General features: G+C 46.3%; 1 protein-coding gene across 1 annotated transcript in view; it reads right to left on the bottom strand.

Annotated features, from left to right (window-relative positions):
- KIF5A (kinesin family member 5A) overlaps nt 1-19,390 on the bottom strand; it is a 30,971-nt gene extending 11,581 nt beyond the window's left edge. The window contains exons 1-15 of the mRNA XM_059403538.1: nt 18,952-19,390; nt 6,424-6,511; nt 6,240-6,313; nt 5,727-5,831; nt 5,437-5,485; nt 4,732-4,787; nt 4,402-4,489; nt 3,997-4,121; nt 3,402-3,506; nt 3,099-3,247; nt 2,844-2,992; nt 2,340-2,515; nt 1,401-1,469; nt 834-1,040; nt 390-536 (exon numbers count right to left, since the gene is read on the bottom strand). Coding sequence (XP_059259521.1) covers nt 390-536; nt 834-1,040; nt 1,401-1,469; nt 2,340-2,515; nt 2,844-2,992; nt 3,099-3,247; nt 3,402-3,506; nt 3,997-4,121; nt 4,402-4,489; nt 4,732-4,787; nt 5,437-5,485; nt 5,727-5,831; nt 6,240-6,313; nt 6,424-6,511; nt 18,952-19,080 — 1,716 coding nt within the window. The 5' untranslated portion in view covers nt 19,081-19,390. The remainder of the gene's footprint in view (nt 1-389; nt 537-833; nt 1,041-1,400; nt 1,470-2,339; nt 2,516-2,843; nt 2,993-3,098; nt 3,248-3,401; nt 3,507-3,996; nt 4,122-4,401; nt 4,490-4,731; nt 4,788-5,436; nt 5,486-5,726; nt 5,832-6,239; nt 6,314-6,423; nt 6,512-18,951) is intronic.
- Between the last annotated feature and the right edge of the window lie 1,623 nt (nt 19,391-21,013).

Here is a 21,013-nt window from a genome sequence, read left to right as displayed (position 1 = left end):
ATTTATTTGACAGATACAGTGAAAGAGGGAACACAAGCAGGGGGAGTCAGAGAGGAAGAAGCGGGCTTCCCATAAAGCAGGTAGCCTGATGTGGGGCTCGATCCCAGTATCCTGGGATCGTGACCTGAGCTGAAGGCAGACACCTAATGACTGAGCCACCCAGGCGCCCCTCCGTGGCCTCTTTATTCAGCACCCTCTAGAAGGTGTATTTACAGCAGAGTCTATGCAAAAGTCTATATGTTTTCCCGGGTCTAATTTAAAGGCGTGTTTCCTGCCTCTTTGGCCCACCTTCCTCAGTATCCCTGAGGGCCTGGTGCCCCGCTGCCTCTCCCACCAGTGCCCAGGGCAAGAATGACCAGAACAAGACTGCTGCCTCCAGTCCCACTCACCAGCTTAATCTCCCCGTTGCCCACGATGACACTGAACTCACTCAGGTCCTTCATCAGCCCGTTCAGCACCTCTGCAATTCGTTTCCGCTGGTGTCCACTGACCTCTTGTAGCCGCTGCAACTCAGACTCCAGAGCCAGCATGGTGGCCTAGGGACAGCCCCTCACGTCACCCCATGGCCATCTTCCCACTCCCCTCCCTAGCCCAGGCGGAGCCTCTGTCTCAGATGTGACCCCAAAGATGGCTACAGAGAGAACACAGGCCATGCCAAAGGGTCTGGAAGAGATAGGGGTCAGGAGGGCGAAGGGTGGTGACAAGGCGGGAGAGGGTCCCCTTGCACACTGCACAGTGGGGCAAAGGCATGAGTGTGATGTGCCCCCCATATACAGAGGTCCCTGGTGGTGTTCTGGAGGCTGGGGGTGCCTGGACCCCAGTCAACCACTCACCACCTTCTGAGACAGCTCATCCACCAGCAGCTGGTTCTGCTGGCTCTTCTCCTCCACCTCCTGGGACTTCTGGTCATAGTTCACGGCCAGCTCCTCCAGGGCCTGCAGCACCTCCTTCACCTCCTCCTTAGCAGCATCATTCTCCGACTGCAGGTGGCTCAGCTCCCGCTGGACCTTCTCATTGTCTCCCCGAGTGGACACCAGCAGCTGGGAGCAAGAGGCAAGGCACGTGAGGAGGTCTGCCACCAGTGACTGGCCCCCTGGTCAGGGGAAGCCAAGAGCACTGCCCCAGACGGGGCTTCTCTGCCCCCTAAGCCTGGAAGGCAGAGCTCAAGGAGAGGGGCCAGGGTCAAAGTGAGAGCAAGAGGGCTGTAGGCATCACAGAAGGAAGAAACACCCAAACTCCCAAACCTGTGTTTTACACACAGTCCCAGTTAAGTCCTGAGACTTGGATAGTTTGGGGGTGGGGGGTGACCAAGTTCTTCTTCCATCTGGTTGTAAAAGGTCTTTTATGCCTTTTGGGGAACACACTGCCCTCCTCTCATGTCTGGTCCTCCTTCCCATTACCTCTTCCTGGTCCAGCATCTGCTGCTTAAGCTTCTCTATGAGCTGACTCTGCTGGTTGATCTCATCATCCTGTTGGAGGCAAGGGGGAATGGTGGGGTGAAGGGAATCTGCTCTGTCTAGTCAGGACTTACGGGGGTGTGGGCAGAGGAAGGATCCTGACAAAGCTCCAGACAGTTCAGGCTTTGAGTTAGAAACCCCATATCCTATAAAGAAGTTTTTCCCTCAGTCTCTTGCCTCATTCCTGTCCTCACTTTCAAATTCCTTTCTCCCTAGAAGGTGGTATAACCTTGACAATACACCGCAAGAGCCTTTAGGTTAAAGCGCATATCCTCTAACCTAGAAATCCCACTTTAGTGCTCCACATTGATCAAATCACTCAAAAGCAAAAACACGTTACTAAAAACAGAGAAGACTAGAAGCCCTGTAATTAATAGTTCGATGTATTTCGATAAATGGACGGTTAGGTAGCCATTTAAAATAAAATACTTCTGTAAGGAATTGGTAACAAAGTGGGAAATTGTTCCTTATACGATGTGGAATGAAGGAATCAGATGCAAAATTACATATACAGTGTATCTCAATTCATGCTCTCTGTGTGGAGAAAAGCAGAATGCTAAAGGTACTATCTCTGAATGGTAGGATGATGGAGGACTTAAATTTTCTTCTGCATATTTTTAATCATCTTCTAAATTTCTTAATATAATTTTTATTAAGTTCAATTTTAATTCTGGGATAGTTAACACACAGTGTTATATTAGTTTAAGGTGAACGATGCAGTGATTCAATAGTTCTAAATGTTACTCAGGGCGACATTCCACATGTTCAATAACAAGCATATGTCCCTCTTAAAAATTTTTAAAAAAGAGGCAGTACAAGTAAATTCCTTCATCCCTCACTTCTCATGCCACTGGCTGCCCCCTGTGCCCTGGGCATCCTCACCTTGTCATCGAGCTGCTTATAGAGGCGGCGGATCTCCTCCTCATATTTCTGCCGCTCCTCAGGGGCGATGCGCACCACAATGGAAGAGTTGTCATTCACAGGCGTCTCCTCACAGAGCTCAGTTCCCAGGGCCGCATCGTCCCCAGCCAGGCGCTCCGTCTCAGGAACATTCTCTCCTGGCCAAGGGGCAGAACAAGGACAGGGATGGGAGAAGATCCTTCAGGACTCCTTCCTGCCTCCATCCTCAACACTGAGACCTCCGGGCAGGTCTCCATCTCTGTTGCCAAGTGCATGCACCGCTAACCTTTTCTGGGGGGTGGTGGGATAAGGGCTGCCATCAGCCCCCTCTCCCCTTCCCTCATCACTGCTGGACTGCACCCCTCCAGAGACGCAACCCTCCTTGGAGGTTGGCCTGCCCTGAAGCCCCACACCAGACAGGGCCCCTCTGGTCCCCTCAGCCTCCTCCTCCTGCCGCCTCTCACACCAGCTGGAACCCTCTCTAACCATTGCGCCACCGGCTGAGCTCAGCCTCTAGCTTGGTAATTGTCTCCTTCTGAGCCTTTGTCTTCTCCTTCTCCTTCTCATATTTCTTCTTCCACTGCTCAGCAGTCAGCTCCAGATTCACTGAGGCAGTGTTCTTAATGGTCTTTGCCCTGGGGGAGGAGAACAAGGAGCTTAGACCTCCATGAAGGCTGGTGTGACACGGAGGGGTGAGAGAGCAACAGGGGCTGGTTCAGGAGTGGGGACCCTGCCACTGACCGCTGCCCGAACATCAGGGTGGACTTGGTCTCTGCGTCATTGTAGCTGGACGGTGAGCAGCAGATGAACATAGTCGTCCGGCAGTTTCCTCCCAGAGAGTCCTGGAGAATTCGTGTCATTTTGCTGTCGCGATATGGGACATAGCTTTTCTGGGGGAGGAGGGAGACCATGAATCAGAAAAAATATTCAACAAGGAAATCAGAAAGGACAGTGATGCTGACAAGGGATCGCACACCCCATGGATCAAGCATGATGAGATGGCAGCAGTAGAAGAAGATGGGACAAGGCCTAAGGGACACTCACCGTGCCTTCAGCCAGCGCGGAGATCACGTTCCCAAGGGCTGACAGTGACTTGTTGATGTTCTTTGCCTCATCAAGCACAGCCCCCTCTGCTCCGGTCTTGCTGACCTACCAGAGCATTAAGGAAGGAGCATGTCACGAGAGCTGCAGGGGAAGAGAGGGCTCTCACGGCCTCTTCTCCACTCAGGAGGATTCAGTCCAAGGACGGGAGGGGACAGGGGAAGAGAACAGACAAGGCCCTTCCTCTATTACCCTAACCCTCGTGCCAAAGCCACCCCTTCCTGCCCACGTATTGTACTACCCCATTTATAGGAAATGTCCAGAAAAGGCAAATCCACAGAAACAAAAAGTAGATTAGTGATTGCCAGGGGCTAGGGGAGAGGCGAATAGGGAATGACTGCTAACAGGTGATGAAAATGCTCTAGAATTAGTGGTGATGGGTGCACAACCTTCCAAGAATCCTAAAACCCATGGAGCTATATATTTCAAAATGGTGAAACTTTATGGTATGTGAATTATATCCTAAAGAAAAAGTTATTTTGATGAAACCAAGTCCCCAGACCTCCTCCCCTGCCCACCCCACCGCCAGGTCCCCAACCTTCTCACTCCCCGCCAGGTCCACAAGATACAGCTTCCCACTGAGCTTCTGCTCCGTCTCCATGTTCTCCTGCTTGATGTTGATGAGGAAAATGCTGTGGCTCCGAGAGCTGTGCTCGTTCATGTCTGCAGGGCCAAGGCAGAGGCAGTCCCTGTACCGATACCTGTGGAGCTGAAGCCTGAAGCCCCCAGTCTCACCTGACCGCTGGCCCACCCGGAGACAGAGGGCACCTGCTAGGACCAGCCCTGCCACTGCACCTCCCAGGCAGCTGGGTCGCACATCCAAGAGGGGCCCCTTCTTCTGGAGGACACAGTCCGTCCTTGCTCCCTTCCAGTCCCTCAGCCCCAGAGGACGCAGTGGAGTAGCAAACTCCCAGACTCAAGAGCCCCGTAGATTCCCACTCACTGGTGACAGCCACATGACGATTTGATTTCCCCTCATCAATCACATCTAAAATCTCCTCGGGACTGGACACAAAGCGTTCGGTACAACCCTGCAGGAGGCGAATGGACAGTGACCCACGAATGTTGATCTGCAGATTGTATTACCTGCATGCTGACCAGACGACCTTTCAAAACTGTCTTTTCCAAACCCTCAGACTTTCCCTAGCACTTGGCACATCTCACTTCTCTAAGACATCTGCCTTCCAACTTCTGGGTCTCTGGTCTACCCTCCTGCCATGCCCCCACTCTCAGGACAGTGACCCCCGCCCAGATGCCCCGTCCCCACTCTCACCTTGACAAATGGCACCCGATTCTTGTCCTCATGCACAGACAGATTTGTCTTGGTCACTGAATCAAGACAATGCAGGGTAAGCAAGGCCCGCAGTCCTTCCCCCAACCCTGTACCCTGCAGCCTGCTGAGACAGTAGTTTCTTCTGGATGGAAAAATGAAGGGGTGTCTGGGTGGCTCAGTCGGTTAAGAGTCCATCTCTTAATTTTGGCTCAGGTCATGATCTCACAGTCATGAGATTGAGCCCTGCGTCGGGCTCTCTGTGCTCAGTGAGAAGTCTGCTTGTCCCTCTCCCTCTGCTCCTCCCCCACTCCCACCACCACTCACGCTTGCTTGCTCTCTCAGATGAATAAATAAATAAATAAATAAATGCTAAAAAACAGAAATAAAAATAAAGGAGAAAGACTTCCCCGTGAAGTTTTAATTCCCTGCACACACTGAAAGCTTAGTTTCGTCTCTTCCAGGATTCTAGCCTCAAGGTTCCAGCTAGTCTCAGGCCATTTCTATATAGGCCTGGTTGTCCACACTCATCTTCTGACCCTTTTCACTTTTGGAAACTTTGGGGAATGGAGGTAAGGGACATGGGTATGAGTGTGTGTGTGTGTGTGTGTGTGTGTGTGTGTGTCCTCTGCACAAAAGCAATGTGATCTTTCTTTTCCTTGCCCTCCTCACACCCCCACTTGCCCAGTTGGGTTAAACACCACTCACCATCCAGAAGGTCGCGAATTTTGTCCAGGTAAATCTCAAAGTAAGAAACCTGGTCAGGGAGAAAGTGAAGAGGACCTATCTTAAATCTGACCCAAGGATCTCATGTGACTATGACCTGCTCAAATGGTAGGTGGAGGGGAGAAAGAGCAGATGAGAATATCTTAGCAGAGAAGAACTGAAGTAACCAGAGCAGAAAGTAAGTTGGGCTGCCCAGGTACTCAGCGGGTTCGAACTAGTTCTTCCCCTCCCAGGCCCTATTTGAGGATGCCCAGCTGTCATGCCGTGATCACCTTGATGTGGAACTCAAGGTTCTCATCCATGGAGTAGATGTGGTTGAAGATGTCTCGGGCAATTCGAGGAATGATTCCCATCAGCTGGGGGTCATGAAGCTTTCCCTGGGGAGGAAGGGTATTCCAGAATGAGGCTGAGACTCAGAAAGAATGAGACAACTCAAGAAGTATGCAGGTGAACCCAGAGGTCAGAGTGGGTAAGAAGACCATCTTGAGGTAGGAGGCAGTCACTGCCATGTCTACCTTTAACTCGAACAATGACAGACCTAAGTGGCCCTCTGGACTTTTATGGCAGCTGCTTTTCCAAATCAAAAGAAGAAAACCAGAGTAGTGGAAAGGATGGAAAACTGCAGCAGGCTGAGGGGATTTCACTACACTTCCACTATCATCCTGCCCCTCCACTCATCCTCCAGACCAAGCAAGCTTGATTCCTAGGTCTTGCCCTACCGAGATTCCTGGGCCTCCCATTAACACTCCCAGCTCCTCACCCCTCATGGAAGTCAGAACCCTCACCTCCATGGTATGTGTTTTCCCTGAGGATGTCTGTCCATAAGCAAAAATGGTGCCATTGTAGCCAGCAAGGACATCTGGAAGAGACAGCAGAGAAAGAGCACTGGTGGAAAGAAGTGGGGTAAGGAATGGCAAACCTGAAAACATACATTCTAAATATATATCTTACAAAGATAATACATGTTACCTTTGACAATCTGCATGGCACATGCATGATAAACTTGCTCCTGAGTCGTGTTTGGGGGGAACACACGGTCAAAGACATATGGCTTCCCCTAGAATGGGAATAAAACATGGCAGACATCGGCAGTCAGGATGTGAGGGAGAAGAAATACCACGGCTCCCTTCCATTAGCCTGAGAAGGTCCCTGTTTTTCAGCCATCTGTATCCACGGGTGGTTTTGGGGGGATGACCCGGACTAGAGAAAGAGGAGCAAAAGTTAGTGCTGACAGCAGGAGCTGTTCCCACGTGCTAGAGAGTGCCATTGAAAAGTGTCACAGCATGAGACTGTGTGAGGGGATCTCAGTCTTGGTGTGATGATTTAGCACTCCACCACTCCAGGCCCCTCCCTGGGAAACCTAACAGGTAAAGACAGTAGGTCCACAGGCCATGGAGAGTGAAAAAAAAAAATTAATTAACATTAAAAATCTAGGGATGCCTGGGTGGCTCCGTTGGTTAAGTGTCAGCCTTCGGCTCAGATCAGGATCCCAGCGTCCTGGGATCAAGCCCCACATCCGGTTCCTTGCTCAGTGGGGAGCCTGCTTCTCCCTCTGCCTGCCACCCCCCCTCCCACCCCACAGCTCTTGGTCTCTGTTTCTGACAAATAAATAAGTAAAATCTTTAAACACATTAAAAATCTACCTCTAGGTTTAAAAATATCATCCTCAATAGATCCAGATCCATATGTCCTGATAAGGAAGGATCTTCAAGCTGCAACTAAGTGACAGACGCCAAGTTAGGGACATATGTATAGTGTGTTGCCTATTACATAAATGAAATCCACACATAGCAAGCTGCTGAGCTGTTGTACAAACATTAGCACAAGTTCTCTCTCTGTGAAAGAAATATATGAAATCAGAATTGTGGGTTTCCTTTTAAGGAACCAACTTCAAATAAAGAGAAACTGAAACAAATCACAGACCGACAAGTACTTTGTTTCATTTAGGTGGTATGAATGCTGATACAGATACAGAATATTTACAACCTGGGGAGCCAAAAAATGTATTCACTCTCTAAGTATACTAAAGGGAAAATCTCTGGTAAGATTAAATGGGAGAGCACCTGGGTGGCTTAGTGGGTTAAGCCTCTGCCTTCGGCTCAGGTAATGATCCCAGGGTCCTGGGATCAATCGGGCTCTTTGCTCAGCAGGGAGCCTGCTTCCTCCTCTCTCTTTCTCTGCCTGCCTCTCTGCCTACTTGTGATCTCTCTCTGTCAAATAAATAAATAAAATCTTAAAAAAAAAAAAGATTAAATGGGACTATGCTTGTTCTCCATCACAAGTGACGAATTTCTCAGTGGTGTTTTCCTGCCTTTCAGTATAAAGAACCTACTGACTTAGTTGTCAAATTGTTTTACTACAGAGCCCATCTTTATCCAGCTGAAATGTAAAACTCTAAGGTGATGGTCACCAGAGTTTGGGAGACATGTTTTAACTAATTAAGGAAAGTCATAAAACTTTTAATGGCCAGAACCAGAGACAGCGGCTCTAGGACTATTCACAATATTCCATCTATACATAGAATTTTTTTTCTAGATGAATTTTCTAGACAAAAATGTTAACAGTGGTTACTTTGAGGAGAGGCAAGTCTTTTATTTTTTCATTTTGTATCCTAGATTACATATATATATATATATATATATTTTTTTTTAATTTTTTAAATTTCGGGGGCACCTGGTTGGCTCAGTGGGTTAGACCTCTGCCTTCAGCTTGGGTCATGATCTCAGGGTCCTAGGATTGAACCCCATATCAGGATCTCTTCTCAGTGGGAAGCCTGCTTCCCCCACCTCTGCTTGCCTCTCTGCCTACTTGTGATCTCTCTCTCTCTCAAATAAATACATAAATTCTTTAAAAAAAAAAACCTCTTATTTAATTTTATTAGTAATCTCTACACCCAGTGTGGGGCTCAACCTCACAACCCTGAAATCAAGACTTGCATGCTCCTCTGACTGAGCCAGTCGGTGCGTCAGGATTTTTTATATCTTCAAACCATGTACAAGTGTTTTATTTTAAGATTTTATTTATTTATTTGACAGAGAGCGAGATCACAAGTAGCCAGAGAGGCAGGCAGAGAGTGAGAGAGGAGGAAGCAGGCTCCCTGCCGAGCAGAGAGCCCGATGTGGGGCTCGATCCCAGAACCCTGGGATCATGACCTGAGCCGAAGGCAGAGGCTTTAACCCACTGAGCTACCCAGGTGCCCCACAAGTGTTTTATTTTTAAAAGCTTTTACTTCTTAATGTCACAGAGAGTGGGACAGTAGTGTGTAATTTTGTTTCTTTTTTCTTCTTTGCATGAGGGAAAATTAATAAATATATATTTTAATATTTAAAAGATTTGAAAAGTCTGGCATATGGGGGGAAAAAAATCTACCTGAAATATTTACCTGATCTCTCTTTGGTGAAAGCGTTTGAAGCCCCCAAACCAGAATCCTCAAAGAGAAATAGGTTGTGAAGATGCTGTCTACAATGAAGGGAGTACTGTAAACTTATCAAGCCCCTCTGGTGGACAATTCTATTAAATATTTAAATGTCCATACTGTTTGTACTCTATATCAGGGATTCCAGTGTTAGGAATTCATTTTACAACACTTACTTAAGCACTTAAATATTTATGTAGAAGAATGTTCAGTGTAGCACATTGTATTAAAGTAAAACTAGAAACAATTCAAACATCCATCAACAAGATGTTTGTTATGATACCTCCATATTCTATTCCCCTTAAAATGAGTGAGGTTGGTTTACATATATTGACATGTTCAAGCTCAAGTGAGTAAAAAAATAAAAACAGTGTATGTAATGTGATTATATATTTTTTTAAAGCACATGGACAGAATAGCCTTAAAAAAAAAGACATGGAAGACTTTCTGCAGACCTGCTAATGGTGATTATCACAGAAGGGCAGAATAACAGGCTTGCAACATTTTTTCTGTGATCTTTAAATGTTTTACAATGATAATATATTGCCTTTAAATTAAAATAGTAAAATATTATAGATGATGTTATAGAAAAATATGTAATCACATGACAAGGTATATACAAAATACTGTTAATAAAAAATAGTATGCAAAAAATAAATACATAAAATAGTATGCAGTGTAAAAAACAAGCACAAAGGGGCGCCTGGGTGGCTTAGTGGGTTAAAGCCTCTAACTTCGGCTCAAGTCATGGTCTCAGGATCCTGGGATCGAGCTCCATATCAGGCTCTCTGCTCAGCGGGGAGCCTGCTTCCTCCTTTCTCTGTGCCTGCCTCTCTGCCTACTTGTGATCTCTGTCTGTCAAATAAATAAATAAATAAAACTTAAAAAAAAAAAAAAACAAGTACAAAAAGTAAGTAAAAGATGATTCCATTTCTACAAAAAAATGTATATGTACATATGTACACCTTGCTTAGAAAAACAAGGTAAGGGGTATCTGGGTACCTCAGTTGGTTAATTGTCTGACTTCAGCTCAGGTCATGATCTCAGGGTCCTAAGATCAAGCGCCACCTCAAGCCTCCTGTGTCAGGTTCTGTGCTCAGCAAGGAGTCTGCTTGTCCCCTCTCTCTCATCCTCTGCCCCTCCCTCTGCTCAAGCTCTCTTTGTCTCTCTCTCAAATAAATAAAACCTTTAGCAAAAAAAAAAAAAAGAAACATGTTAATGGTAGTTACCCTTGGACAGTGGAATTTTAGGAGTTTCTCTTCTTTTTTTTAGATTGAAGACTTTTCTGAAATTAAGGGCACCTGACTGGTTTGGTTGGAAGAACATGTAACTCTTGATCTCCGGGTTATGAGTTTAAGTCCCACAATGGGTGCAGAGATTACTTAAATAAATAAACTAAAAAAACAAAAACAAAACAAACAAAAAACCACACACACACAAAACACTTCAGAAATGAAAATGTGTAATTTTTAAATAAGAAATTTTAAGTTTTTAAAAATTTTAAGTTTTTCATTCTTAGCTTATAAAGAACTTTCATAAATTAGTAACAAAAAAGATAAACCTCAACAGAAAAAAAGTTGACAAGAGCTAGGTACTAACAACAGAAAAATAAACACAAATGCAAACTAAAACAGGAATGTTGTTCGTCACTTATCAAACTGAAAAACACAAACTTAATTGGAATACCCGATGTAGATAAGCATTCAAGAAAGTATAATTTCCTTGAAATAAGCACCTTCATCCTTTTCTACTAGGAGAGTAAATCCATACAACTTTTATGGGAGCAATTCATAATACATAATCAAAAGTCGTGAATTGCACAGAAATATCTGTTGATTCAGATGTTCTACTTCTAAGAATTTATACCATGAAAATATTTGTAGCAAATATTTAGTTACAAGAATGTTTATTATCACACTGTCTTATAATAAATTGAAAACAACTGAAAGGAATAATATTTAGAGGACAGATTAACATAAGGAATTGATTAAATAATGGCATGTGTATATTTTTATTCTTTATTGCCATTTAAAATTATGTCATAATAGAGGCACCTAGGTGGCTCAGTCAGTTACATGTCTGACTCCTGATTTCAGCTCAGGTCTCAATCTCAGGATTATGAGATCAAGCCCCTCATTGGGCTCCAAGTAGGTATGGGGCCTACTTAAAGAAATAAAATAAGATAAAATAAAATAAAATGATGTCATGGGGAGCCTGGGTGGCTCAGTGGGTTAAAGCCTCTGCCTTTGGCTCAGGTCATGATCCCAGGGTCTTGGGATCGAGCCCCTCATCGGGCTCTCTACTCTGCAGGGAGCCTGCTTCCCCCTCTCTCTCTGCCTGCCTCTCTGCCTAGTTGTGTTTTCTCTCTGTCAAATAAATAAAATATTTTTTTAATGATGTCATAATAGAACATCAATAAATCTCAAAAGTGTGATAGTAAAAGAACTCAAACACAAGAGAGCACATACTGTATTATCCCCTTTGTATGAAATTCAAGAAAGGACAAAATTTAGCTAGTGACAGAACTCAAAATGGTGGATGCCTGGAGTCATATTGAGAGGTGGAGGCAAAAGGGAGCTTTCAGGGGTGATGAAAATACTCCAAATTTCTATCTGGGTAGTGGTTACACAGGCGTCGAAATATGTTATAAAATTCATCAAATTGTTTGCATAAGATTTGTGCACTCAATGTATGTGAAGTATACCTCAGTGCTCTCATAAAATAGAACATCATAAAATGATGTTATAATGGCACTTAAAAATGGCTGGTTGATGCACAACCTCATTATTAATAAGAGAAATGCATACTAAAACTATGAAATACCATTTTAATCTATCCAAGTGGGCAAAATAAAATATTTTGACAATTCATTGCATTGGAGAGGGCACATATAAACACGGGGCAACTCCATGAGAGGCAGTTTGGAACCAGTTCTTAAATTTTTAAGTGCATATACTTTAAGACCTCAACTTCTAAAAATGTATCTTACAGACATATGCAATACACACACACACACACACACAAGGTCATTCAATTGTTTGTAATAGCAACTTATTAGGATAATCCTAAAAGTCCATCAATAGGGACCTGGTTAAATAAATTATGTCATATCCCTACAACAAACTATACAGTTGTTAAATAGAATGAGATATATCTTCATGTGCTGATAAGGAAGACTCTCCTAGACTCAATGTTAAGTTTAAAAAAAAAAGAGCAAGGTACAGAACAGTATGTACACTATGCCACCATTCTTCTTAAAAAAAAAAAAGAGTATATGCCAGGCATCTGGCTGGCTCGGTGAGAAGAGCATGTGACTCTTGATCTGGAGATTATGAGTTCAAACCCCACATTAGGTATAGAGATTGCTTAAAGTAAATTGAAAAAAAAATTAATATATGAACATATATATGTAATTGCTTATAAATATATGGTATGCTTTTAGAAAGACCCATAAGAAACTGGTGAAATGGCTGCCTTCTGAAATGGGAACTGGATGGCTACAAAAGAAAAGTAGGGAAGAGGCTTACTATTAATCGTATACATTTCTATATATAATTTGAATTTTGTCACATGTGCATGTTAAGACATGCAAAAATTAAACATTTTTTAAAATACATAAAATTACAGGGGCGCCTGGGTGGCTCAGTGGGTTAAGCCGCTGCCTTCGGCTCAGGTCATGATCTCAGAGTCCTGGGATCGAGTCCCACATCAGGCTCTCTGCTCAGCAGGGAGCCTGCTTCCTCCTCTCTGCCTGCCTCTCTGCCTGCTTGTGATCTCTCTCTGTCAAAATAAATAAATGAAATCTTTAAAAAAAAATAAAATAAAATAAAATTACATAATATTTAGTAATGGTAAATAGTAATGGTATTATATTAGTGAGAGAGCTAACCTACAAAACAATATATAGTTCATTATATACTTTTATTAAAATTTATATATATATATATGCAACAAAAACTCAGTGGAAACAAATATATTAAATTGTTAACAGTGTTTTTCTTGGGGTGGTAGCAATTTGAGTGATTTTTAGTTTCTCTTTGTTTCTAATTTTGTCAATAGTTAAAACATACTAGTATTGTTATCGGGCTATGTTTAATAGTATTTTTTTTAAATCTACTTTGAGGGGTGCCTGGGTGGCTCAGTGGGTTAAGCCTCTTGTCTTCAGCACAAGTCATGATCCCAGGGTCCTGGGATGGAGCCCACATAGGGCTCTCTCCTCAGCAGGGAGCTGCTTCCCCCTCTCTCTCTGCCTGCCTCTCTGCCTACCTGTGATCTCTGTCTGTCAAACAAATAAAATCTTTTAAAAAAATAAAAATAATAAAGATAAATAAAAATTAAAATCTACCTTGATTTTTTTTAAAGGTTTGAGTGAGTTTATGAGGTATTCATAGGGCTTTTGTGAATTTTTCATCCTTGTTATCTGAACGGTTCATCATTATACTGCATTATAAAAAACAATATCTTTCTTACATAGAATAAAATCACACAGTGTTAGAAGAAAAGAGCTTTAAAGTGGTATTGATACCTGTCCTCCTCAGTGGTAATACCTTTCTTTTTAAATTTGATTAATTTATTTTTTGTTGAAACTTGATTCTTGAATTGTAATCTAACTCAGTGTTGCCTCCATCCAGTGGCCAAGAAACAGAAACAAACAAAACACGTCTCAGCCCAATGACTCCCGCCTCTTCTCCACCAGTGATGTCTATCTATGCTTCATGAAGCCAGGAATGCAGCCAAAGGGGACTAAATATAACTCTCAAGCCAACTTTGCCCCTCCCTTCTTCCCTTCTGGGAACATGGGCACCAACTCCTTCTCTGCCTTTCCCTTGGTCTTTCTCCTCCTCTCTCACAAACATTCCCAGCGGTAGGATTCCAGAGAAGCCTCAAGGAGGCATTAAGATGGAGGGCGCTCTCCAAGTGCTGAAGGCAATTCTGGCCTGAGGAACTCAGCCTAGACTGGGGAGAAGGAAGAGACCAGAGAGAGTAAAAGGGTGTTCTCAGTACTGTGAGGATAAAAGATACCCAAGAACTGGGGCGCCTGGGTGGCTCAGTGGGTTAAAGCCTCTGCCTTCGGCTCAGGTCATGGTCTCAGAGTCCTGAGATCGAGCCCCGCATGGGGCTTTCTACTCAGCGGGGAGCCTGCTTCCTCCTCTCTCTCTCTGCCTGCCTCTCTGCCTACTTGTAATCTCTGCCTTTCAAATGAATAAATAAAATCTTTAAAAAAAAAAAAAAAGATACCCAAGAACTAAAAATGGGTTAACTTTGTAAACTCATGACCATGGAAAGCTACAGACACAGATGATAATTTCAGAGGTTCTGGAAAGTCCTGCTACCACTTCCTGACTCTTAACTAGGTCCTTAAATTCCAGCTCTATCTAGTTTGTTATTTCATCTTTTATTTTTATTTCTGTTAAATTGTGAATTTCTTTTTAATTTTCCATTGAGTATACTCAAGATGAATTTGTTCATCAGATCTTTTGATGAAAGTAACTAGACCAGTGGTTTTCTACTTTTTCTGCCTCTAGACTGCTCACATGGGAAATATCACCATTATTTATTTATTTCTCATGACACACAATTACTTTGAGTTGGACTGTCAGATGTTGTAGGAGATTTCCTACTAAAATCTGTGTGTATAGATTACAAAAGCCACTTTTTTTTTTTTTAAGCTGTTTCTGATGCCCCTCCTGGGCCTCTGCCCAGACCACTCTATAGTCTGTATCACCAAGTAGACCAAGAGTTTCTTGAAGGCAGGGATTCCCTGTAAATCTCCAACATCAAGCACAGTCCTTGGCCCACAGGATGTCCTTCATAAATATTTGTCAAAAACACAGACATTGATGGAGGAAGAGAGTAAGAAGATATTAGAACCCTGTGTGTTTGGATTAAACAACCAGTAAGAAGGGGAAAGGTTAACTCCTTCCCAGTGTATCAAAGGCTAGCTTATGGAGAGACAGCATATATTAGAAATAATAATAACATCTAACTCTTACCAGGAGTTTATTACGCACCTGTCACTGTGCTAAGCAATTTATATGCATTATCTCAGTTAATGTTCACAGCAATTCTAGAAGGTACTATTGTTATACCATTTTATACCTGTGGAGACTGAGGTTCAGAGAGGTAAGGTAGCTTGCCCACAGACACACACCTGAGAAATGGTAGCACACAGTCTCAAACCCAAGCAATCTGAATCCAGATCCACAGTGCCACAGTAACCCAAGGACTGAAGTGCCTGAACACTGAACATGGTGTCAAATCCTTCTCATGGCTTTTTCCACATGACCCCACCCCCATTTGGACATTTCTCCAAATGTTTTCTGACAGAACTGGAGCCCTCCATCACTCCCTTTTTTCAACCTCAACCCCATCTTCAGAAGCCTGCAGTTCTCCCACCCATTCTCTCCCAGGAACCCCCTCCCCACCATGCCAACGTCAGAGACTGGAAGACCAGTTTCATTAGAAACACTAAGGGAGACACACCACCTTTGAGGAACATCCCCTGAGATCCAGTCCCCCTTCCACCCACCGCAATTTAAGCCCTCCTCATAGCCTTCTCCAGAGAGCTCCCTTTCAGTGTCCTGCAGCCCAGGGCTCCAGTCTCCCTGAACCCACCCCAAGCCTCCTTGTTGTTCCCTTGTCCATTTGTGCTTCCCAGCAACTTTCGGTAGTTTTCCATTATGCTAGCTGACTAAAGCTAATGGGAAGGCCAAAGACCAGGGTCCCAAGATGACCAACCTTTTCACCCCTCAGCAAAGCACTTGGTAGAGGCTGAACTTCTGAGCACCAGGCCTGATTTCCATGGTGACACCTCTGGGGATTGTTGCCATGGTAATGCTAGAGAGACACTGGCCATGGTATATACTCTCTGTTTTCCTTTATGAGACTCCCCCAAAGCTAAAGGGAGACCTGCTCCCCCTCTTCAGTTTTCAAAGGAATCCTGCGCCACCCCACACAATATTGACTCTGGTCCAGTAATCCTGCAAGTCCCAACCTAGCTTTTCCTAATGAGGTATTTGACAGGCCTGGATTTTTGCCTGCTCAAGAACCTGCTAACCCATTAGGAGATCTGAGGGAGGAAGAATAGTGGACACTTGAATGAATGAAGGAGAGGAACTGGGAAAGGGGGAGAGAATATATGGGTCTTCCCTCCCATGTCTGGTATAGAAGTAGCAACCCAGACAGCAAGCACCTGGGCACTCTGCCCACAAGACCAGGGCCGAGAGACACTTATATGCATACAGTGAAAAAGTCACTCTGGATTCTAAGTGACATAAGAGCAAAACCAGGTACACAGCACACAGACAGTAACCCAGACACCCCTCCACTATGACTCAGGCCATTAACTTTGGCTAAACCCCATCCCCCCAGATTCCTGGGAGAAGTCAGAGGAGTTGGGGAGGGATGAGGTTGAAAGAGCTGTCTTTCCAGCTTATTCTCCTACCCTCTGCCAGGCAGAAAAAGCCCAGGAACATCTGAGACTCTGAAGCCCTGGGGTAGCCGCAGTGCTGCAGAGGCAGAGAGGAGAGCCACCAGAGAAAGGAGCAGGGGCTAGGTTTGGAGAGACTATTGTCTGCCCCTTCCCTCTTCCCTCACCTTCCTGACGCAGCTTTCTCCATTAATTCCTCAGATGCTGGGCCCCAAAGGGAACGGGAGGAGGAAAGAGAAGGGGTAGGAGATTTCCTTCTCTTTACGGTACCCTCAAGGGTTGCCTCCAAATCCCTTCTCCTAGAGCCCTCCTCTTTCCAAATGAGCAATGAACAGTCAGGCTGGGAAGGCAAGTTCCAAGGACAATGCCCGAGACAAAATGGCCCCCCACAAGCATCTCTCTCAGCTGGAGAGATTGACAGGAAGGGCTGGGGCAAAGGAAGATACACAGAGAGACAAAGGTGCAGCCCCGCAAATATCAGGCAAGACAGGCAAGGAAGGACCAGCTGTGGAACTAAGATAGAATATGAACTGGCAGGGAGACCTGGGCCTCTCTGCCTCTCTCTCCCTCTCCCCCTTCTATGGTGTCTCTCCTGTTTCACCAACTGGACAGATCAATACTACCACTCCTTCTCCCAACATCACCCCATGCCCCATGCCCATCACACCAGGATGGCCTGAGAACCTAAAGGAGTTTGTTCAGACTTACCTGAAAGAACTAAACCAAGGAAACTAGGCTTCAAAGTAGAAGCCTTTTGTGGATGTGCTCCCCTATGACCATTTCCCTCCTGTTTCTCAGCCTTCGTGTGTCAGGGGAACCTCAAGCTCCAATTCTCACAGCTAATGCTTGCTGTCCGGACTACTTGGAGAGGAGCCCCCAGGTGACACTGACCAGGGTATAAGGCCTAAGGTCCTTGAGGCCAAAAGAGACAGGGGTCCTCTAGATGCGGCGAACATGCACATATGTAAGCACCCACAGAAGGCAGAAGCACCCATTTGAGTTCTGTGGGTGAGAGCTCAGCATAGTGACAGACTGGGGCCCTTGGGGATGGGACATGTAAGCAGGCTCTTCTTAAGGTATGTTTACACAAAGTCCCATTCTCATTGATTCGGAGGCCCATGCTCCCTCCTCATCTTTCCTTCATTCGTTTAATAAGCATGCCTTATGTCAAGCACTATGGACCAAAGATATATAAACAGTGCCCCTGACCTTGAGGACAACCATCATATGTGCTGCTCCCTTCTCAAATTGGCTACAGTTTCCTGGCCAGCACCCCTCAAGCCCTATAGGACTCAACCTCAGGTCCTTTCACCCTATAGCCTAACAATCCCTACCAAACTGGAAAAGGAGGGGTGGGTGAAGAATTCCCTTTGGGCTATCACAGATAATGGTCGAGAAGAGAAATCTGCAGAGGCAGTGTGATATAAAGGAAAAGCCATGAGCTTTGGAGTTAGAGATTTAGGTTCAGATCCATGAATTAACAGGGTGACCTTGAGAAAGTCATTCAACTTCTTTGGGCCTCAATTTCCTCATCTGTAAAATGGAAATATTAATACCTACTTCAGAGAGTGTTGTTTTGAGATTAAATAATACATGTCCAGTAATAAACACACAGTAAATACTAGTTCCCCTTCTTAATAAGATCTCCTCGTGGGTAGAGCTATCATGATGAGGTAGAAGCAGCTTGATACTTTTTGCTAGATCATCAAAAGGAAGGATGAATAAGCAAGTACCTATTAAAACCTCAGGATTTGGTTATTTTTTTTATGTTTTTTTTAAAAGATTTTATTTCTTTATCGGGGGGGGGGGGGGGAAGAGAGCCAGCACAGGCAGACAGAATGGCAGGCAGAGGCAGAGGGAGAAGCAGGCTCCCTGCCGAGCAAGGAGCCCGATGTGGGACTCGATCCCAGGACGCTGGGATCATGACCCGAGCCGAAGGCAGCTGCTCAACCAACTGAGCCACCCAGGCGTCCCAGGATTTGGTTATTTTTATTTGTTAGGGGAAACTGGGGTGTCTGAAGCCTCTTCCTACTGTACCTGGGAGGGAAAGGCAGACATTTCCTTAGGACCCCAGAGCCTCCTTCCCAGACTGGGTGTGGCATCAATGCATTTCTTTCCCAGAAAACCCTTCATCAGACCTGTGCCCTCAGCCCAAGTCTAGGCTGTGACTACTTCAGGGGTTGATGGAGAGCCCACTCTCATTCATACCTCCTCCCGCAGAGACCCTGGACTGCCCACCTCCCATCTAGCCGATCCACTAGTCTATCCCCTCCCGTCCTGAGAGGTCGGGGTAGAGATCTGAGCCAATAACAAAGGGAAGATGCGCTTTCCCTAGGGGAGAGGGAAAACATCAGAAAAACACGGGACTGGCTCTAAGGGGTGGGGACGCTGCAGCGAGCAGCAAAGGGGAGTTTGGTCCGCTGACTGCGAGGAAGTAACCCCCTCCCACTCTGCGGAGACTTGGCTGCCTGCCAGGCCAGGCCACACCCAGCCATCCTGATGCAGGGGAGAGGAGGGGCTGCGGCGGAGAGGTTGGAGGCTGAGCGGCGGGGAGGGGGCGCAGAGTGACAGCCAGGGGCGAAGACTCGGCGGGGGCGGGGAAGATTCATCTTTCCGATCCCTCCCCGAAATTCCCTCCCGGGGCGACACTCACCCCAATAACGACGCTGTCGTCCCCTTGGAAAATGGGGATGAACTTGTCTCCCCGCAGAATCTCGGCCTGGTTCAGGGGCCGAAATCGGCAGAGCACCTTGATGCTACACTCGTTGTTGGTCTCCGCCATGGTGGTCGCCGGCGACGGGCTGGGCACTTCTCGTGCTGCAGGGACGGGTGTGCGCTCCGGAGGAGGGGTGCTCAGCCGGGGCCGAGGCGGAGGACAGGTGCTCGGTCTCTGGAGCCGAGAAAGCAGGTGGGGCGCCCGGGCGAGGGCTGGAGAGCGGGGCCGGGACGCGCTTGCTCGCTCCTGCGGCACGGGGATGCGGGCGACCTGGGCGTCTGGTCCTCTCCCGGCGCTCTGCCTCTCCGCCCCTCGCGCTGCAGCGCCGCGCTGCGGGCCTGGGCGGGGCGGCGGCCGCGGGGCGGGCGGGGCTTCCTTCGCGGGGGGGCCTCCCGCTCGGCTTCCACCCGCTGGGGCACCTGTCCGTTTCTCTCGCCTCCTCCCCTGACGCTCCTAGCTAACCTCGCCCTCACCCCTTCCCCACCCAAGTCCCTCTTCGCATCCCACTTCCCACCTCCACGGCCTGCCCCTCCCTCGGACTCCACCCCTCTGGAAGGGGTAAGCGGGCTGAGGTGGGCCAGTCGCCTGGGTAGGGAAGAGAGCCGACAGCGCTTCCACCCCTTTTATTCCGGGACACCCTCCTCCCCCACCCCCGCCCCGCCCCTGTCACCATCCTCTCCAAATTGAGAGCACACTTCTCATTCCCCATCCCCAACCCCCTCACACAGATTCCCAACCCACTCAACTTTCAAGGGCGGCTGCCAGCAGTGTCAGGAGAAAGGCTATAATTCCCTTCCCCTTTTAGGTCCAAAGGTGCACCATCTCCCCAGTATACACACCAGGTCCCCAATGTGAAGGAAGGCAAACTCGTATTCTGGGCTATCAGAATTCAGACACAGATAAAATTCTCATTTTGCCTGGTCGGGGCTGCAGATGCAGGTGGGCAGGAGATTTTGCAAGAGAAAGGGAGTCAGAAAACAGTGAAGGGGAGTAATGGTGGGGATGGGGAAGGCCACAGGGGCTTTGAGAGAGAATCAGTAGGGCAGACATCTGCATTTTGGTTTAGGTTTCAGACAGGTTTCAGCGCCTACGTAAGCGTGTTTCCTGTCCAAATTACCACTGGACAGAGTCCCAACACCCCAGCCCCTTTCTCAGGGCTTATTTTGCTTCTCCCTCTTCCCTAGCAAAAAAAAAAAAAAAAAAGAAAGAAAGAAAAAGAAAAAAGAAATGAAAAGAAAAGAAAAAGCCAAGCCTTAGAGATTCTTTGTCCTTCCTCCCCTCAGGTCAGACTCCTGCTGCAGACCCTGGGCAGAACCACACAGAAGCTGGCCAAATTGATTTTTTTCTTCACGTCACAGGCCTCTGCTGGCTAATAGAGAGTTGGACTGCAGAAGTTGAGGCTCTAGGCCAAGGGAAGAAGCATGATGATGGAAGAAGGGAGGAGGGGATGGAGGTTCTGCCTAGCAATTGTGTAAGGTCACTTGGACACTATGAGGCAAGAGTGAGAGAATGGTGGCCTGACCAGACAACTAACCACTCAGAACTCAGATGAGGGCTTCCACACATTGGGCCTATACCTCTTATCCACCTTGAGTTTTAAGGAAAGTGAAGGAAACTCGTCCAGAATAAGAAACTGGATGGGAAGTGGTGCAGGGATGCTTAACCCCTCAGTGGGTTAAGCCTCTGCCTTTGGCTCTGCTCAGCAAGGAGCTTCCTCCCTCCCTCTCTCTCTCTCTCTGCCTGCCTCTCTGCCTACTTGTGATCTTTGTCTGTCAAATAAATAAAATCTTAAAAAAAGAAAAAAACTGGTTGGGAAGGCAGTAAGACTCTATAGGAAGCTGGATAGAGGCTTGGGGAGGAGCCAGGGGAGTATGCATAGAATGACAATGAGTTCCAAACTCCGGAACGCAAGCATCTCTCCAGTCACTTGGTCTGGCACTATTTCTAAGTGTTGCAGCATCCTGCAAGCTCAGGAAACATTATGGAAAACATCCCAAAC

The sequence above is a fragment of the Mustela nigripes genome, chromosome 6, assembly GCF_022355385.1.
Source record: "Mustela nigripes isolate SB6536 chromosome 6, MUSNIG.SB6536, whole genome shotgun sequence".
Taxonomy (NCBI): Eukaryota; Metazoa; Chordata; class Mammalia; order Carnivora; family Mustelidae; genus Mustela; species Mustela nigripes.
Note: the sequence above shows the minus strand (reverse complement) of the source record. Positions and strands in the feature narration are given on the sequence as shown.